The sequence below is a fragment of the Urocampus carinirostris genome, chromosome 15, assembly GCF_059441175.1.
Source record: "Urocampus carinirostris isolate Australia breed hairy pipefish chromosome 15, RoL_Ucar_1.0, whole genome shotgun sequence".
In the NCBI taxonomy this organism is placed as follows: Eukaryota; Metazoa; Chordata; class Actinopteri; order Syngnathiformes; family Syngnathidae; genus Urocampus; species Urocampus carinirostris.
The window spans coordinates 13,567,112-13,582,767 of NC_142363.1; the positions used below are offsets into that span (position 1 = coordinate 13,567,112).

The following is a 15,656-nucleotide window of genomic DNA, read 5'->3' on the forward strand; positions in this document are numbered from 1 at the left end:
GCCTTAGGACACACTCTTGCATCCATGAAATTAACCAACCTCACATCCAAAACACGGTTCACCCTTTCCATCCAACCATATTTGTGCCTCCCTCTTATTCTTTTTCCCACCACTTCTGCACTACATACTCAAGTAGCCTTCATCCATTCTTCCTGTATGTCAAAATTTTAGGACATTTTCATCAAACCTCTCAGCAAGCTCTCTTTCCTCAATCCTTAACCTATACAGTCGCTTCACTCCACACATACTACGCAAAGATCTCATTTAACTTCTTACGCTCATTTACTCCCAAACCCTACGGCTCTGAGTCATACATCACTGTTGGTACCACCACACCTTCATACAATCCTCACTTTGTATCCATTCGCAGATCTCTATTTTTGAACAATCCGTTCAGCACACCCATTTCCTTGCACCCTTCACCCACCCTCTCTCTCATAGCCTCCTCAAAATCATTACCTCTTGCCACATACGAACCACAGTACTTAAAACCATTTACCTCCTGCAACTTTACACAGTTCAACAAAATCTCTAATCCACCTACCTCACCACCTCTTTACCTTAGTCTTTTCTGCATTCACCTTAAGCTTCATTCTCTTACACACTCTATCAAACTCCACTACCAAAGCACTCATTCCTGCTGCAGTCACCTACCAAAGCAGTGTCATCTGCAAACAACAGCTTACTAACATGCAACCCACCCTCACACACTGTACCTGCTCTCCCTGCTTACACGCACCTCACACACACCACTCCATCCATCTACAAATTGAACAGCCTAGGTGACATGACACACCCTTACCTCAAAGCCACTTTTAACGGAAACTACTCGCACACTTCACGCCTCACTCTAATACAAGCTCTACTATCCTTATACAAGCTTTGCACAGCACGCAGCAACCTGACACCCACCCCTTATATTTTCAACGCTTGCCACAATGCCTCCCGATCTCTCCTGTCATATGCTTTCTTCTTACACGATAAACTTTTCTCACAACTGCCTCATTGCAAAAATCTGATCCGTCACATTTAACAGCTCACTATTATACGTAGTCCATCTTTCACGAACCTCTTGCCCTTCTACCAACAGCCTGCCATCCTTATCTTTCACACTCTCCTCCCAACCTGTCTACCCCTTCCTTATCCACTTCACTTCCTTCCAAAACATTGCTTTATTCTTCTCAAAACTCTTTTTTTTCCTTCACCCATACTCATTCTCATCCTGCTTATCTTGCTTTTTCAACTCACTGATCTCCACTTCTTTTCTTGCATCCACTTGCTTTCTAACCATGCCACTAACCACACACTCTCAATTTTGCCTCCACTAGATAGTGGTCAGACATTTCACCCGCTTCACCTTTCAGTGCATTCACATCCAATAATATCCCACCCTCATTTCTTCTGATCAACACGTAATCCAACAATGCTCTCCTAAATTAGAATTTAAAAAATCACGTTATTTTGTTTGACCAACGTCATCTCGCCTATTTCGACTCTAATCCGGATCGTCTCAGTCACTGGTAAGAGGACAACGAAATCATTGTAGACTGCTTATATTGTCAGGGTATTTTACATAGTCTGTCTTGCTGTGAGTAAACCGCGTTGTTTGTTAAAATGGGGAATTACAACTATTAAAGGTGGAGTGGTTGTTTGAGATGTCCCTAAAAAGTAAAAAAAAAGGATTTTTTTTTCTATTAAGTGTGTGTTAAAAATGACCCACTGAGTTCAAAGAGCCCTTTTGCTTTACTTCCCTTTGCGCCTATCTGCTTTTATCTTACTTTTATCAAACCTGTTTAGGGCGGAACACATTAGGTTCGAGGCAAGGGGGCTGGTGGAATGCTGAAACGTGACGTCATGCTCATCTTTGTCAGGGTAGCATTAAAATGGTGAAAATAAGAAAAGGCCTGCTTCTAATGAAGTCCAAATTTCACCCCAAAAGATTTTTTTTAAAAGAGTTTATCCTAGCACGTACTTGCACGCCCATGATGAGCGAGCTGACTAAGACTGCAATCATGACTTTGAGCCAAGAGATGGCGGCAGAGAGTAACAAAGTGTCCAATTCCGTACTGCTCCTCTAATAAGGGGAACATTTGGCTGATGTGGACATGTATGTTGCCATGTTTTTCTATTATGATGCAAATGATAATAATGACTTACTTTCAGGTCATAGGAGGAAAAAGGCCTCCCCGGGCTATTCTGTTGTTGCATATACATTGGCACACCGGGCCGAAGCTCAGCAGGGACGACGCCCTGATCTTGCTGCAGATTCATAGTCGGACTATAAAAACATGCAACTGGGATTTGATTGGATGGCACTCCTCTTGACAACTGAAAGTCTCTTTTCCATATGACTCTTTCCTGAGGGGTGTTCGCATCACATCCCACGTAGCACCCGTGGCTCGGCATCGGAATGTTCTGGTTTTGCCCCACTTGATACGATGCCTCCGACGGGTAACCGCCGACCTCGTAGGTGGACGTGGCTTTGGGTAAAATCCCATTAGGCTGCAAAGTGATGCTTTTCTTCATGCCTAGGTAAGGTGTGTTGGACTCGCTGTGGATGTTTCTGGCTTTGTCCCTCCAGTGATCCTGAGCGGCGTCCTCTTCGTCTTCCTCATCTTGAATCAGGCCTTCGTACTGGTAGGGGTCGCCCTCATTTACCTCTCCCAGTCTTCCCAAAGACTGGGCCCTCTTTCTGGCTGAGGGGCTGCTCTTGCGTAAGGAATTGGAGCTGGTCACCGACAGGCGGCTCATATCGTTGATCATGGCCGTAATGTAGTCTCCATGACCCATCATGCTCCCACGCACAATCGTCTGAAAAAAAAGAGACATACAGGAGAGTAATTACCATCTTAGTCTTTGAGGTGTCTTACAGGCCCACCAATGGATTTGATCCGACCCGACACACAATACTGAAGGAAGCACAAGAGAAGAAAGAGCCGCATCACATCAAACGTGTATAACGCGTGTTTTTATTTTATCTAAAAAAAGAACCCAACGTTTGGGTGCGCGTTATACATGAGGTCTTACGGTAGTAAATTATCATATCCGTGCAATGTTTGGTCAGTTTTGAAAATATCACTGAACACAGTTACAAAACATTGGATGGAGTGGGAATTGAACCCGGGTACGGCAGTGAGACTGTTGAGTCTTAACCACTAGACCACATCTGTCGATCGTTTGATCTGGCCGACAATACAAGGCTGAGAGAAGCACAAGAGAAAAAATAGCCACAATGACTTGCATTTTTTAATACGTCCACTGGATGTCAGGAAAGCTAAGCACCACTGCCAAAGCTATATTTCCTGACTGATTTTTCAAAATTATTTAAAAATTTGCACTTGGGCGACTTTGCAGGAGGTTTAATAAGCTCCAGCTTTCTTTTATAATAAAGAATAAATACACGTTCCCATATTTAGGTAAACACTTTCATAAAGAGAGACTTTTAAATCATTAAATCAATCATTTAAATTAGTGTTTACGTGCTGTTTTGGTCGCTTTCCAGTCTGCATGAATTTTATCAAGTGAAATAAACAGTAGTGGAAATGAATTCAATTGTTGTTTTGGTTGAGGGTTTTTTTTTTTTTACAAATTTACAGTTGATAAACACCAACAGAATTCAAACCGTTATGGGGGTAAATAAGATATTGAGAGGGAAAAACACTCCATAACCAATCTGTAAATGTAATTTAATTGTTAGCCAGAGAAAGATCCCTAGCCCTACATCTACTACACACTTTTTATGCCATTCATTCCTGCCTCGGAATACAGATCAAAGGTATGAGTGTTTCACGAGGGAGTTAATAAAATGGCTGACCATCGTTTGAGTAGGAAAAGGGCCTGGTTTGAAAAAATTAAGCCTTAAATAAGTGGAAAAATCTCAAAACCCAATTCTCATCCAAGTGCCTGTTTAGACTGGATCTTGCTGGGTTTTCAGGATGTCTGTAAAACTCAAGGCCTCCCGCACAACAGTAAATCAGAACACCACTTAGAACAATGTTCAAATGTTGGTCATTTATTTTCATTGTGTCAAAGATAAGTTTCTTCAGATATGTTCTATTATACATTATACTGAAATCTCTGCAGAAAGGTGAGGGGTGTACCCACTTTTGTGACATACTGTAATCAGTGACACGTTTCAATTTTCTAACAGTTTACATCATTGCGAATAGAAATCAAATTAAAAAACAAACATTTAAAAAAAATCGACGGATGTTTCATAGCATATTTGAAAACACAATTAACTGAAAATAGGCATCTAATCAAAGTAGCATAGTGTAATAACATGACTTTTGCAGGAATAAATTAGCAAATTTGACATTGTATAATTCTGGTAGTTTCAAAAAGGTTTGTGACCCATGAGTGAGACTATCATCTTACATTGAAAATAATAATGAATGTTATATAATCACTGTTCGAAGCTGAGTTAAATTTAGACTGCAGAATATGCAAAGAGAATCAATCGACTCAAACTAAATCCCCCGGTGGCTTCCGACAATAGTTAAAAGATAGCGGGTGGAGCAACTGAAGCACTTTAAAACACACAGTAAGAGGACTTGGATGGTATTTACTGAACCAAAAGCGTGTTGAGGCGAAGGACCCTAGCCTGCCTTGACAAGAAAACGAGACAACTGGAAGATGTTTTGCTGTTACAACACTAACACAGAGCGTGTGGTGTCCTATTAGTCACTTTGAGGGCAGAGTCACGCTTGGTTGTGTCTGAATGCATTTGTGCACTTCATCCGGGAGTAAGATCGGATGGCAACTTGCCTTGCGCCTCCAAGAAAGGTGAGACCATCACCCTGTCACGAAGAACATTTTACAAAGGTTGGGTGCCTGACCTACGGCCAGGGGTCTTGCTGACCATCTTTAAGCAGCTCTTACTGTATATTAAGACTAATACGTGCTCCTAAAAACAAAATCAAGTGGTTTCACTGTGTATATTTGACTACTAGGTATCGCTGTATTGACTAGTGCAGCTGAAAATGAGTGCTTAAAAGCACAAGTAAGAATACAAATTACGGAGACTCAAAGTGAACAAACCGCATCATTTTTTTTTACCCAAGCTTTTCACAAGGTATTTGGTTTGTGGAAGTACCCGTAGCAGCAAAATGGCAGGCAATGTTGTGAGGTCCCTCGAGGAGAGCATAATGTTAAGTAAAATACATATAAATTCATGACCAATATTCACATGTATATGATAGTTCATTTGTTTTTTTCCTTATTTTTCAAATCAATACTGTTCTATATCAATTATGGGGTTTTCACCACTAAGAGGCACTACATAATGTGCAGTGTTCCTTTATTGTTGTGAAATTCCTACTAACAATATTTAAACTGAAATTGTTTTTTCTAAATTCAAGATAAAAACTAACCTGATATATTTTAAAATTAGTTGGGTCAAAAATAATCCATTGAGTTTGAGGTAGAATCAATGTTCCCCCTAATTTTCCACGGGTCTGAGCGTTCACTCAAAGTCGGTGAGCAGCGCTTGAAACAACAGTGAGCAACCATAATCCCAAGAGTGGCAAGATAATTAATTATCAAACATGTCCAAAACTTGACATCAAGTTACATTTTGCTGAGTTTCCGGCAATGCAAAATTATTTTTCTCTTTTGAATGAATTGACTCATGTACTATTGCAAAGGTTTTACGGCCTACAAACATCGTTTGTTCTTACAATTCTTTCACAAGATATCCATTTCTTTTTATTTCCTGATATATTTTGTCGCATGATATTAACATTTTTGGGGGCTTATTTAGTCGGTTGTAAGATACAGAACTGTACTTAATCACATTTTTTAGTGGAAGTACAATGTTGGCAACAAGATTCACTTGATATTATTGGAAATTATTTGAATGCAACACAAACTTTTTCTTCTTTTTTCCGTGTCTTTTTTTCTACTTTATTTTTATTCTTTTAAAAAAATTTCATTGTGTTTATTTTTTCCGAGCTGTTACTTTTTTATTTTTGTTCTCTGTTTACTTTTTTCCTACATTTCTTTCTTTTCTTTTTTTCTGGCTTTTTTCTAAATGTTTCCTTTGTTTTTCTCTTCCTTTTGTTTCTTTTTTTCTCAGCTTTTCAAAACTTTTTCATTTTGGTATTTTTTTCTTTTTTGTTCTATTTCCCCCTTCCTTTAAGTCATTTTGTGCATAATTTTACATAATATTTGGTCATGTTGGGATTAAAGAAGCAAAAACAACCCGAAGAGCCGTTTAGGACCCAAAAGAGCCGGTTCCTTTTAGTGAGCCGAGCCGAAGAAGCTGGTTCCCCGATAAACTCTAGTAACTTTACTCAACTTCGTTCTCCTTCGTCTCGACTTCAAAATAACGCATTTAGGACACAACGTCAGGGGAACCTGTGTATTTTTACCTTCATGCACTGTAACTTTGACTTGAGTCGCTTCTTAATTAGTTATTTTGAGCCCTCATTTTTGTGCGCTGGCTAGATTTTCTTGTGCGCTGAGAATGTGCGAGCAGTGCGCAATTGCGCACGCGCACAGCTTAGAGGGAACACTGGGTAGAATCAGTATACTGTTGATAGAGTCAACAGTATACTGATCCTACCTCAAACTCAAACACAAAATCAAACTTTTTAGTACAAAACAAATTGTTTATTCAAAGTAACTCAAAATATTTGGGTAGTTTTGTAAAAACAAAATAACCCAACTGTGTCGTATGCTAGGAAAAACATACATAGAGTAATCAACACACCCCAGAAGATCATCGGCTGCTCTCTGCCCATTCCAGAGGACATTGTCGCCTTGTGTTACCGCGACATGGCCATCAGCATTTTAAATAACTCTTCCCACCTCAGCCACCACCTTTTTGACCTGTTGCCACCTGGTAGTTGCTACAGGTCCCTCAAAACAAGGACACACCGGCTCAAAGACAGGGCCATCACCACCCTAAACAAGCGCACAAAACTGTGAAAACATATCTTGCAACTTTTTTTTAACCTTTTTTTTGTTGCTGCCAAATTTTATTGCACGCAACTGTGAAAAAATATACCTTGTGACTTTTTGGGGGATTTCTGTTGCGATCGTTACCATGCACTGTTCTTTTTCATTCATAAACATGATGTTATTATAACATAGGGCATTCTCTAAGCATTGCATTGTAAATTAAGTTTAGCCTATTTATATTGACAGCCTTTTATCTTTTTCCTCTTTACAGTCTTTATTACGTGTTTACCCTGGAGAGCCATGTCTAATTTTGTTGCATACAAGGTTTTCACAACGTTGATATAAGTGGCAATAAAGACAAATTCAATTCAATCCTTCAGTATAAACTCTTTACCACCAAACAATCAATAAAAATGGCTCGTTATATTAAAATGACTTGAAAAAAGTCAAAACAGTGGGATAATTTTCTTGTAATTAGAAAAAAAATGAAGGTTGTAGTTTTGTATGAAAAAAAACTTTAATCAGTCCATTTTGACCTGTTTATGGTTCATTTTTAGTTTTTTGGGATTGTAGAAAGCCGTTTGGGTTCCTGTTTGAAAAGTAAACAAAATGTTGTGCTGTGTTTGGAAAATTACAGTTACTATAAATAAATAAATATGTAAAGATGCAAAAATATCAGTTTCTTGACTGTTGGTTATCACACAAAAATCAAATCAATCAGGAAATATTTTTCCCTCAGCCAAATTATTAACCCAATGCATCCCACCCCTGCCCTAGTTAGTCTAAAGAGACTGGGCCACAAGTACTGATTTTGCAAAGACATCCGCCCTGGGACAGCGCAGCAAATAGCAGCTTGATGTAAAATGCTGGCAGGCGAGGCATTTCATGGAGCAACTCAACCAGGGAGCAATAAAAAAGCAGCAGAAAATCTGATCCAAATATGGGCCACAGATTTCAGAATCAAGTTTCCCGACGCCATTGCGAAATATAGGGATAGTGAAGAACCGATAGACGTGCGGGTTGTGGTGTGCGCTGTTACTTAGTAAACTTTCGAACTAAGTAAACTAAGTGACATACAGTTTACACCGGAAAACAATGGTGACCGGATGATGAAGTCAATTCAAGTGAAGTCATGTTTATTTGTATAGCCCTTAATCACAAGGAGTCTCAAAAGGCTGCACAGATTATTGCAAACCATAGACTATTATGACACCATCCCCTGATCTAAAACCTACGCAAAGACACGGAAAAACTCAGACATCAGTTTCGACATCTACAGGGAAGAAGTGACTCCGAGATGCTGCCCTTCACAGCAGGGTGAACAAGCCATATATTTGACTAGCCAACAAAAGGGAGATAATAGCATGGGCAAAAAAACACTAAAGGTGGTGTATCTGAGACAGATCAGGAGGTTTCTCCTGCTACTGGTAACCATGGAAACCAGTATTCATGTTGGGGTACAAACCTCACCTCAAAAACTGCCCGGAGAGGGATGGGCAGCACCAGGAGGTACTTTCCCAGGAGGTACTTTAAACTGAAATTGGGGATTAAGGGTTCCGGGAACCATGAGCCGTGAAACAAATGTACTATGATTATAGGATGATTCTACAGCCGGGGCGGGTAAACCTTTTGAGTCGCAAGGCTCTTTTGGTGAAAAAAATTGTCAAAAAGTCAGATGTTATTAATTTTGTTTTTTGTATTTACCGATAGAATCTCAAAACCGATCTCACGGTGATACATGAAAATGTGTTTGCCCACTGTTTTTCTACAAGTAGATACTTTCTTAGTGACAACGCTTATCATTATCTAGAATTATCATTTATGCTAAGACATTTATCATGTTAATGATTCCTTACAACAATTTGGGAAATAGACTTGCTTATATGGTTTGAGCCCATTTTGTATATTTCAGAATTTTACAGAAAATTACATCAATTCACAGTAAAAACAGTTAGGTCAACAATAACCTACTTTGGGCTAAATATGGAGCCACCCATGACTTAACCTATTAGGTTGTTATAATAAGTACCCAAAAATTAAAAAAAATATATTTGTACAACAGGTATGTCAAACAGACTTTCTGTTCTCAGGCGTAGCTGGATCAGTAAAAGGATGTCAATTTTTAGCTTTACCGTAGTAATTCAAGTCATGTTTATTTCAAACGGCTGCATGAACGATCATTATAACATCCCCTGATCTGAAACCTACATAAGTAAGCTTTACCATTCAGCCTACTTCAATAGACTATCCTACATATTGTAATCCTGGATTACAGGGGATCTTTTTTAAGCATAACACATGTATTCACAAACAATGGAAACAATGATTTTTGACATTAAATGCTTTACCTGGTATATTTTAACAGTTTAGTGAATGCAGTTTTACACCTGACCCAACTCACCACATTATACAAATTCAAGTGGGAGCTAAAATTGCCATAATTGTCGTACAAGTTTGAAAATGCATGCATGAATACATTATCTGCACCGCTTATCCTCAGTAGGGTCACGGGGGTGCTGGAGCCCATCCCAGCTATCTTCGGGCAGTGGGCAGGGGACACCCTGAACTGGTTGCCAGCCAGTCGCAGGGCACACAGGGACAGACAATTCGCTCGCTCATTCACACTTGGGGACAATTTGGACTGGCCAATTAACCTGACATGCATGTTTTTGGAATGTGGGAGGAAACCGGAGTGCCCGGAGGAAACCCACACAAGCACGGGGAGAACATGCAAACTCCACCCAAGAAGGTTTGATCCCATGACCTCACAACTGTGCCTCACACAAGCTAACCACTGTTCTGCTGTGCTGCCCTACGTATCAATTACTGTAGTTGTTTTATTGGGCTCAAAAGCAACTTCCACTTTTTGAACATTTAAAAGTCAGTGATCATCTATTGACCTGGAGACCTAGAGGCTCACTTATCTTTTGACGTCCACAGAAATGTATTGGTAAAATCATCCAACAGGCAAGGTCTGGCCCACAGGCTGTATGTTTAACATCCCTGCTTTAACGCAACCCTAAAACGTGGATCATTCTGTAACAAAAAAGCTAGCCAAAAACTGGCTCATTTTGTCTAACATTTTTTTTAAAATGGAGTAGCTTTGTACAAAACAACCCAGAAAGCTATAAGGAATGGATTGGTCCATATTTTACCCCATTTTGTTTTTCAAGTGTTGGGGAGTTATTTTGGTAACTGGTCTACAAGCTACTCATGAAGGATCGGGGCTAACTCGGGGGTCAGCAGCAAGCGGCTCTGAAGCCGAATTAGGCTCTTTGGCACTCCCTAGTGGCTTCCTGGCGCTTTTTCCAAAATGTTTGATAATGTAAAATTATATAGTTTCTGTAGGAGGACAAACATGAAACAAATATTCCTAATGTTTTCCAATGAATATAGATGTGTATGGTGGATATATGTTGTATTTTTTGCTCCTTACAAGACTTATATGAAGCTTTTAATTTTTTGCAGCTGATGTTTTTTTCCAATATGGCTCTCTCAACATTTTGGGTTGCCAACCTCTGGGGCTTCCTGGTGCTTAAGGGCACCAACAAGGCAGTGACCCATGTGCTTACCATTAATGAGCCTTAATGGAACATAACGGTTCACATTATGCAAAGTGCCAATTAGCGTTAGTTGTCCGCTAAAAGCACCAGAAAGCAAACAAGTGTTTTCTCCGTTGGCCTCTCCTTTGCTTTCCTTTTTTATGACTTGAGTTTTACACCTGTCAGGTGACACATAGTTTGTTATCAATTGCCGACAAGGGTTCCACATTTTACAACCACCGCGCTCAGCAGAGTCGTTAGCCCAACAGACAAGAGAGCAAAAATATCAGCGAGGGAGCAGTCGTTTGGTTTTAGTATCATTTTTTTTCGAGACAGCCATAACTTTAAGTAGCATCGAGCGGGGCTTGCGCAATTCGATACAGGAAGAAGCGGTGAGTGACTAGTCCAGACTTTGACTCAATCCCATTCCCTTCCCTACCCCTAGGTTTTGCTCCTTGCCCTAGCAATGCAGGTTTTCGCAATCCGATTACACTCTCTAACCCTCTGTGTTGCTTCTTACTCTCACACAGTGTTTTTCAACCAGTGGACCGGGACTCACTTGTGTTCTGAGACTTTGTCTAGAGCACTGCAGGTCAAATTTATTTTTGCAAAAAGCAGCCCATTGTTAAGTATGTGTGCTTTTTTCCAAGGATCAGCCAAGTAATTATCATATATCCATACCAGTAGGTAGCAGCAAATTCCTATATTTCCTATATAAATTTCCTTTTCTATAGTTTTTCTTTATGTACCCTTATGATCCTTTTTTTAGTCAATTTAGCCAACTTTTGTCAAAATATTTACTGTAGTCTACCGATGGTGCATGAATAATATCAAATTCTTTCATTCAATGTTCATGTTCAATTAACATAGAGGAAATGCGTCTTGTGTTGTAAATTCACGATTACTTATGGAGCACTAGGAAAATATTACTTTATTTATTTGATGATATTGTAAATTAATTGTTAGCTTTTCACTAGGTTCACTTTCCATCCATCCATTATCTTCACCGCTTATCCTCAGTAGGGTCGCGGGGGTGCCGGAGCCCTGAACCGTTTGCCAGCCAGTCGCAGGGCATAGGTTCAATTTGTGCCATTTAAGTCAAGTCAAGTCATATTTATTTGTATAGCCTTTTATCACAAAACATCTCAAAGGGCTGTACAGAGCACAACAACAAATTAACTAGTAAAATATAACATCAGCTATATAAAATATATTTGGAGGAACAGAAATATGTTAAGGAAAATATGGAAAAACTGAATGTGTAACTTGGTTTACATAAAAAAAACATTTTCAAGATTCCATCAATATGGTCCTTGGCTCTTTGCCACATTTTTATTTGTCCTTCTGTCCATTTAGCATTCCTGTTCGATATAATATGTATCTGTTCATGAGGTAGTACAGGGAAATATATTTAGTGTTTGATAAATCTGTTAAGATGAAGTGAAAATATTGCACATAATCTAGTTATTATTTCTTTTTTTAGTAAAAAAAAAATATACATATAAAACAGTAAAAATGATTTTGTTCTACTGACAGATAATTCTTATTAATTTTAAGATTTGTTTTCCTTTTTAAAAAGCGGAATAAAAATGAAGACAAACTTGAAAAATTAAAATAAAGTAAAATCCTAAAAAAACGGAAAAATTATTAATAACCTGTATTACTTCTTGAGCCGCAGCACGGCGGGGCAGTGGTTAGCGCTTGTGCGGCACAGTTCATGTCTTGGGTTCAAATCCAGCTCCAGACTTCCTGTGCGGAGTTTGTATGTTCTCCCTGTGCTTGCGTGGGTTTCCTCCGGGCACTCCGGTTTCCTCCCACATTCCAAAAACATGCATTTCAGGTGAATTGGCCGGTCCAAATTGTCCCTAGGTGTGAATGAGCGAGTGAGTTGTCTGTCCCCGTGTGCCCTGCGATTGGCTGGCAACCAGTTCAGGGTGTCCCCTGCCCAATGCCCGATGATTGCTGGGATGGGCTCCAGCACCCCCGCGACCCTACTGAGGATAAGCGGTGTAGTTAATGAGATGAGATGAGACTTCTTGAGCCACAGTAACCACAAAGGATAAGAAAAACTTAAAAATAATTTGAGTTTTTTAAAAACAAAACTGATTCCAAGCACAATTTATTAAGCTTTTCGACGGATTGTGTGCCTCAAGGGTTTTTTTTAATGAAAAAATACGGGCCTTGGCTCCAAAAATGTTGGAAACAATGCACTAGCAATGCATGTTCACAAGGAGGCCCACTGTCTTATTCCAACGCAAAGCAAAGAAGGAGGCGGAAGAGAAGTTCCCAATTCCTAGAGGACTTGTCTTGCCCTTACAAGAGAGGTAGAAGGGGAAGTTGCGATGAGGAAGGAGACTTTTGTCTGGTGGTAACGGCCAAAATCGGTGTAATCGGCCTACCTTCCTGGGCCTCAGCTCCACTTCTGTAATCCTGGAAGGGTCCACCATGGGCCTGGGTCTGCGCAGGTTTTCAATCAGGCTCTGCCATTGAGTGGGCAGGCCCACGAAGCAGCCTTGTTGTGCGTCAAAAGAGGTGTGGACCCGGTGTTCAAAGTTCTTTGGTGCCGATATCTCAGGCCTCTTCTTTTTTTTCTTGCGAAACATCCTCACAACCACCAGGGAGGCAGCCTGCCCGTGTCCAAAGATTAAAAAATCCCTGTGAAAAGAACATTTTTGAGTGGAATCAGAGTTGATAAACATCATGTAAATAGAAGAAAAATATGCAAATAAACATTCTCTATCATTGCATTAATACAGAGATTTAGAAGTGCAAGTTCATGTGGGTTATTTTTTAGTGAGCAGGGGCTTCCAAAGGGTCTTATTTTAAATCATAAGGACTTGCAAATTAACAAAAGGATCTAAAATCTTTTCAGAGATTTTCATAAACATTAACATTGGGATGATAGTCCATGTATATTTGCCTAGTATTTAAATCCATGTTTTTGTTTTTTACTGAATTAAAGGGTTTTCTTTCACCAAGAGGAGGCAGTAATACTAAACACTGTTCCTTTAGCATCACATTTATTTATTGGCAAATTACTATTCCTTAATATTAGGCAATACTGGTATTGTTAACCACGGCAAAGACGATAACTAAAAAAAAAAAGCCTGGCATCTGCTCAAATATTTCCATTCGATATCTTTACTTGCCTTTTCGAAAAAGGGTGAATTGTACTTTAAAGAGTCATGTCCATATCTGTCTCCGGTTTTACACATTGTATTGTTGCTAGAGAGTAAGGTTGAGTAGGATGGGATAAAAAAAAATTGTCATTACGCCAATAATGATCTACCAATCGAGTGCAGAATTAGTTCTGTCTGTTGGGACGTACTCACAATAACAGTCAAATGCAGGATGGAAATGAGTGCTACAAAGCACAAGGAAAAATACAAATTACGGACTTTCAAAGTGACCAAACCGCATCATTATTTTTGCCCAACCTTTTCACAAGGTATTTGGTTTGTGGGAGTAGTCGTAGCAGCAAGATGGCGGGCAATAATGTCAGGTCTCTCGAGGAGAGCATCACGTCATGCAAAATAGATATAAATTCATGACCAGAATGCACGTGTAAATCAATAATGTTTTTTTTATTATTAATTACGTCAACAATCAATCAAAAAATGACTCATTTAATTAAAATTACTTTAACAAATACAAAAAAAGTAGAACCGCTTTCTTGTAATTTGAAAAAAACAGAAATAGAAATTGTTGTTTTGTATGAAAAGAAAAATCAAAAATCAGTCCCATCTTTGGGTGTTTTAGATTGTAGAAATCTGTTTGGGTTCCTGTTTAAAAAGTAAAGAAAATGATTAAGATATTGTGGTGTGTTTGGAAAATTAAAGTTACTTTAAATAAATGAATATGTAAATAATTAAATGAGAGTGAGAAAGAGGGAGAGAGAGAGAGACAGAGAGCGAGAGTTATTATATATGATATTTTGCGTTCATTTTGAGTGTTTCAAAGCCAATTTTATGAAAATAATCCTTTAATGATTAAATACAAAATCAAACATAAAATGTACATGTAGATACCTGCATATATCATAGTTACATTTATTCAAATAGATTGATTATTGGGTATTTAATTGTATTCAATTTAACAAACTGCAGCACAAGCTGCACAGTGTCAATTATTACTTCTTTGACAAAAGGATTGGCAATGACAAGAGCGACTGGAATTGAGTCACGACATAAAAACTTCTTATTATTTGAATTTTGTATTACGTACTTTAATTTTGATAAACCTATAGGATTTATTAAAGCATGCATTAGGAAACAATGTAAGCATTTCATAAATTAGGATGATCCACTGCCCCAGAATCTTTCAGTTTTTTGTGTAACTAATTAATGTACAAAGAACCATGGGGGGTAGTGGTGGGTTTTGACTTGCTCATTTTGTAAGTATAGTACCTCCCAAGGTGGAAATCTTTGAGCCCTCCTGCTATTGTGCTTGTCTTTTTTTTAAATATAATTCCTTTGATATTATGGACATGTGCTTGTTGTAATGTATCGTGACAACATTTTTTTTGTCACACACAATTCACCTAAAATGATTAATGTACATCGTCAGAATCAGTGTATTTAAGTCGTGGATTTAAAAAACATTATAAATTCATGGACAAGAAAAAAATAATACAGGCATGGTTCAAGTTGATACATCACAAGGCATAAACTAGAGGTGCACATTACATAGATGGCAATCTACTGGTGAATCACTGAGGTATTACTCGTAGATAACGGGAAAGTATTCATTGCAATGTATTTGTTGGGACACGCTGCAATCTTGCAGTCAAATGCAGCACTTCAGTAAAGACATCAATGTTGCTTAGCAGCAGTAGCAAATTGGAGAACTCCGAATGTTGTCGACCAAAGGTGTGGTTTATTACAATTATTTGTGTTTTTTTTGTTTAAGATGTAAAAGATATTTAATGATAAGGAGTCCAAAGGAAGTGTAAAATCGTAAAATGTATGAGTGGAGTTTATCAATATGCCTCACAAATAAAAAAAGAAAAACGCTGAAAAAGTCTAAGCACCCCTGGTATAAACAAACTCACGCAGCAGTCATCCAATAATGTTATAAAAAAACATAATTTTCCATGTATGTGCTTCATCAAGCACAATGCAAACTCCAACTTTGGTTCTTGGGGGGCTCGGAGAAGAAGGGATGCGTTTGTAAGCAGATGTGTAATGAAGGATGTGTGCTCAATTAAGGCTT

At 38.7% G+C, this 15,656-nt stretch overlaps 1 protein-coding gene across 1 annotated transcript in view; it reads right to left on the bottom strand.

Annotated features, from left to right (window-relative positions):
- pak6 (p21 (RAC1) activated kinase 6) overlaps positions 1-15,656 on the bottom strand; it is a 49,238-nt gene that overhangs the window by 13,530 nt on the left and 20,052 nt on the right. The window contains exons 2-3 of the mRNA XM_088353980.1: positions 12,845-13,100; positions 2,158-2,811 (exon numbers count right to left, since the gene is read on the bottom strand). Of these exons, the coding sequence (XP_088210106.1) occupies positions 2,158-2,811; positions 12,845-13,100 (910 nt within the window). The remainder of the gene's footprint in view (positions 1-2,157; positions 2,812-12,844; positions 13,101-15,656) is intronic.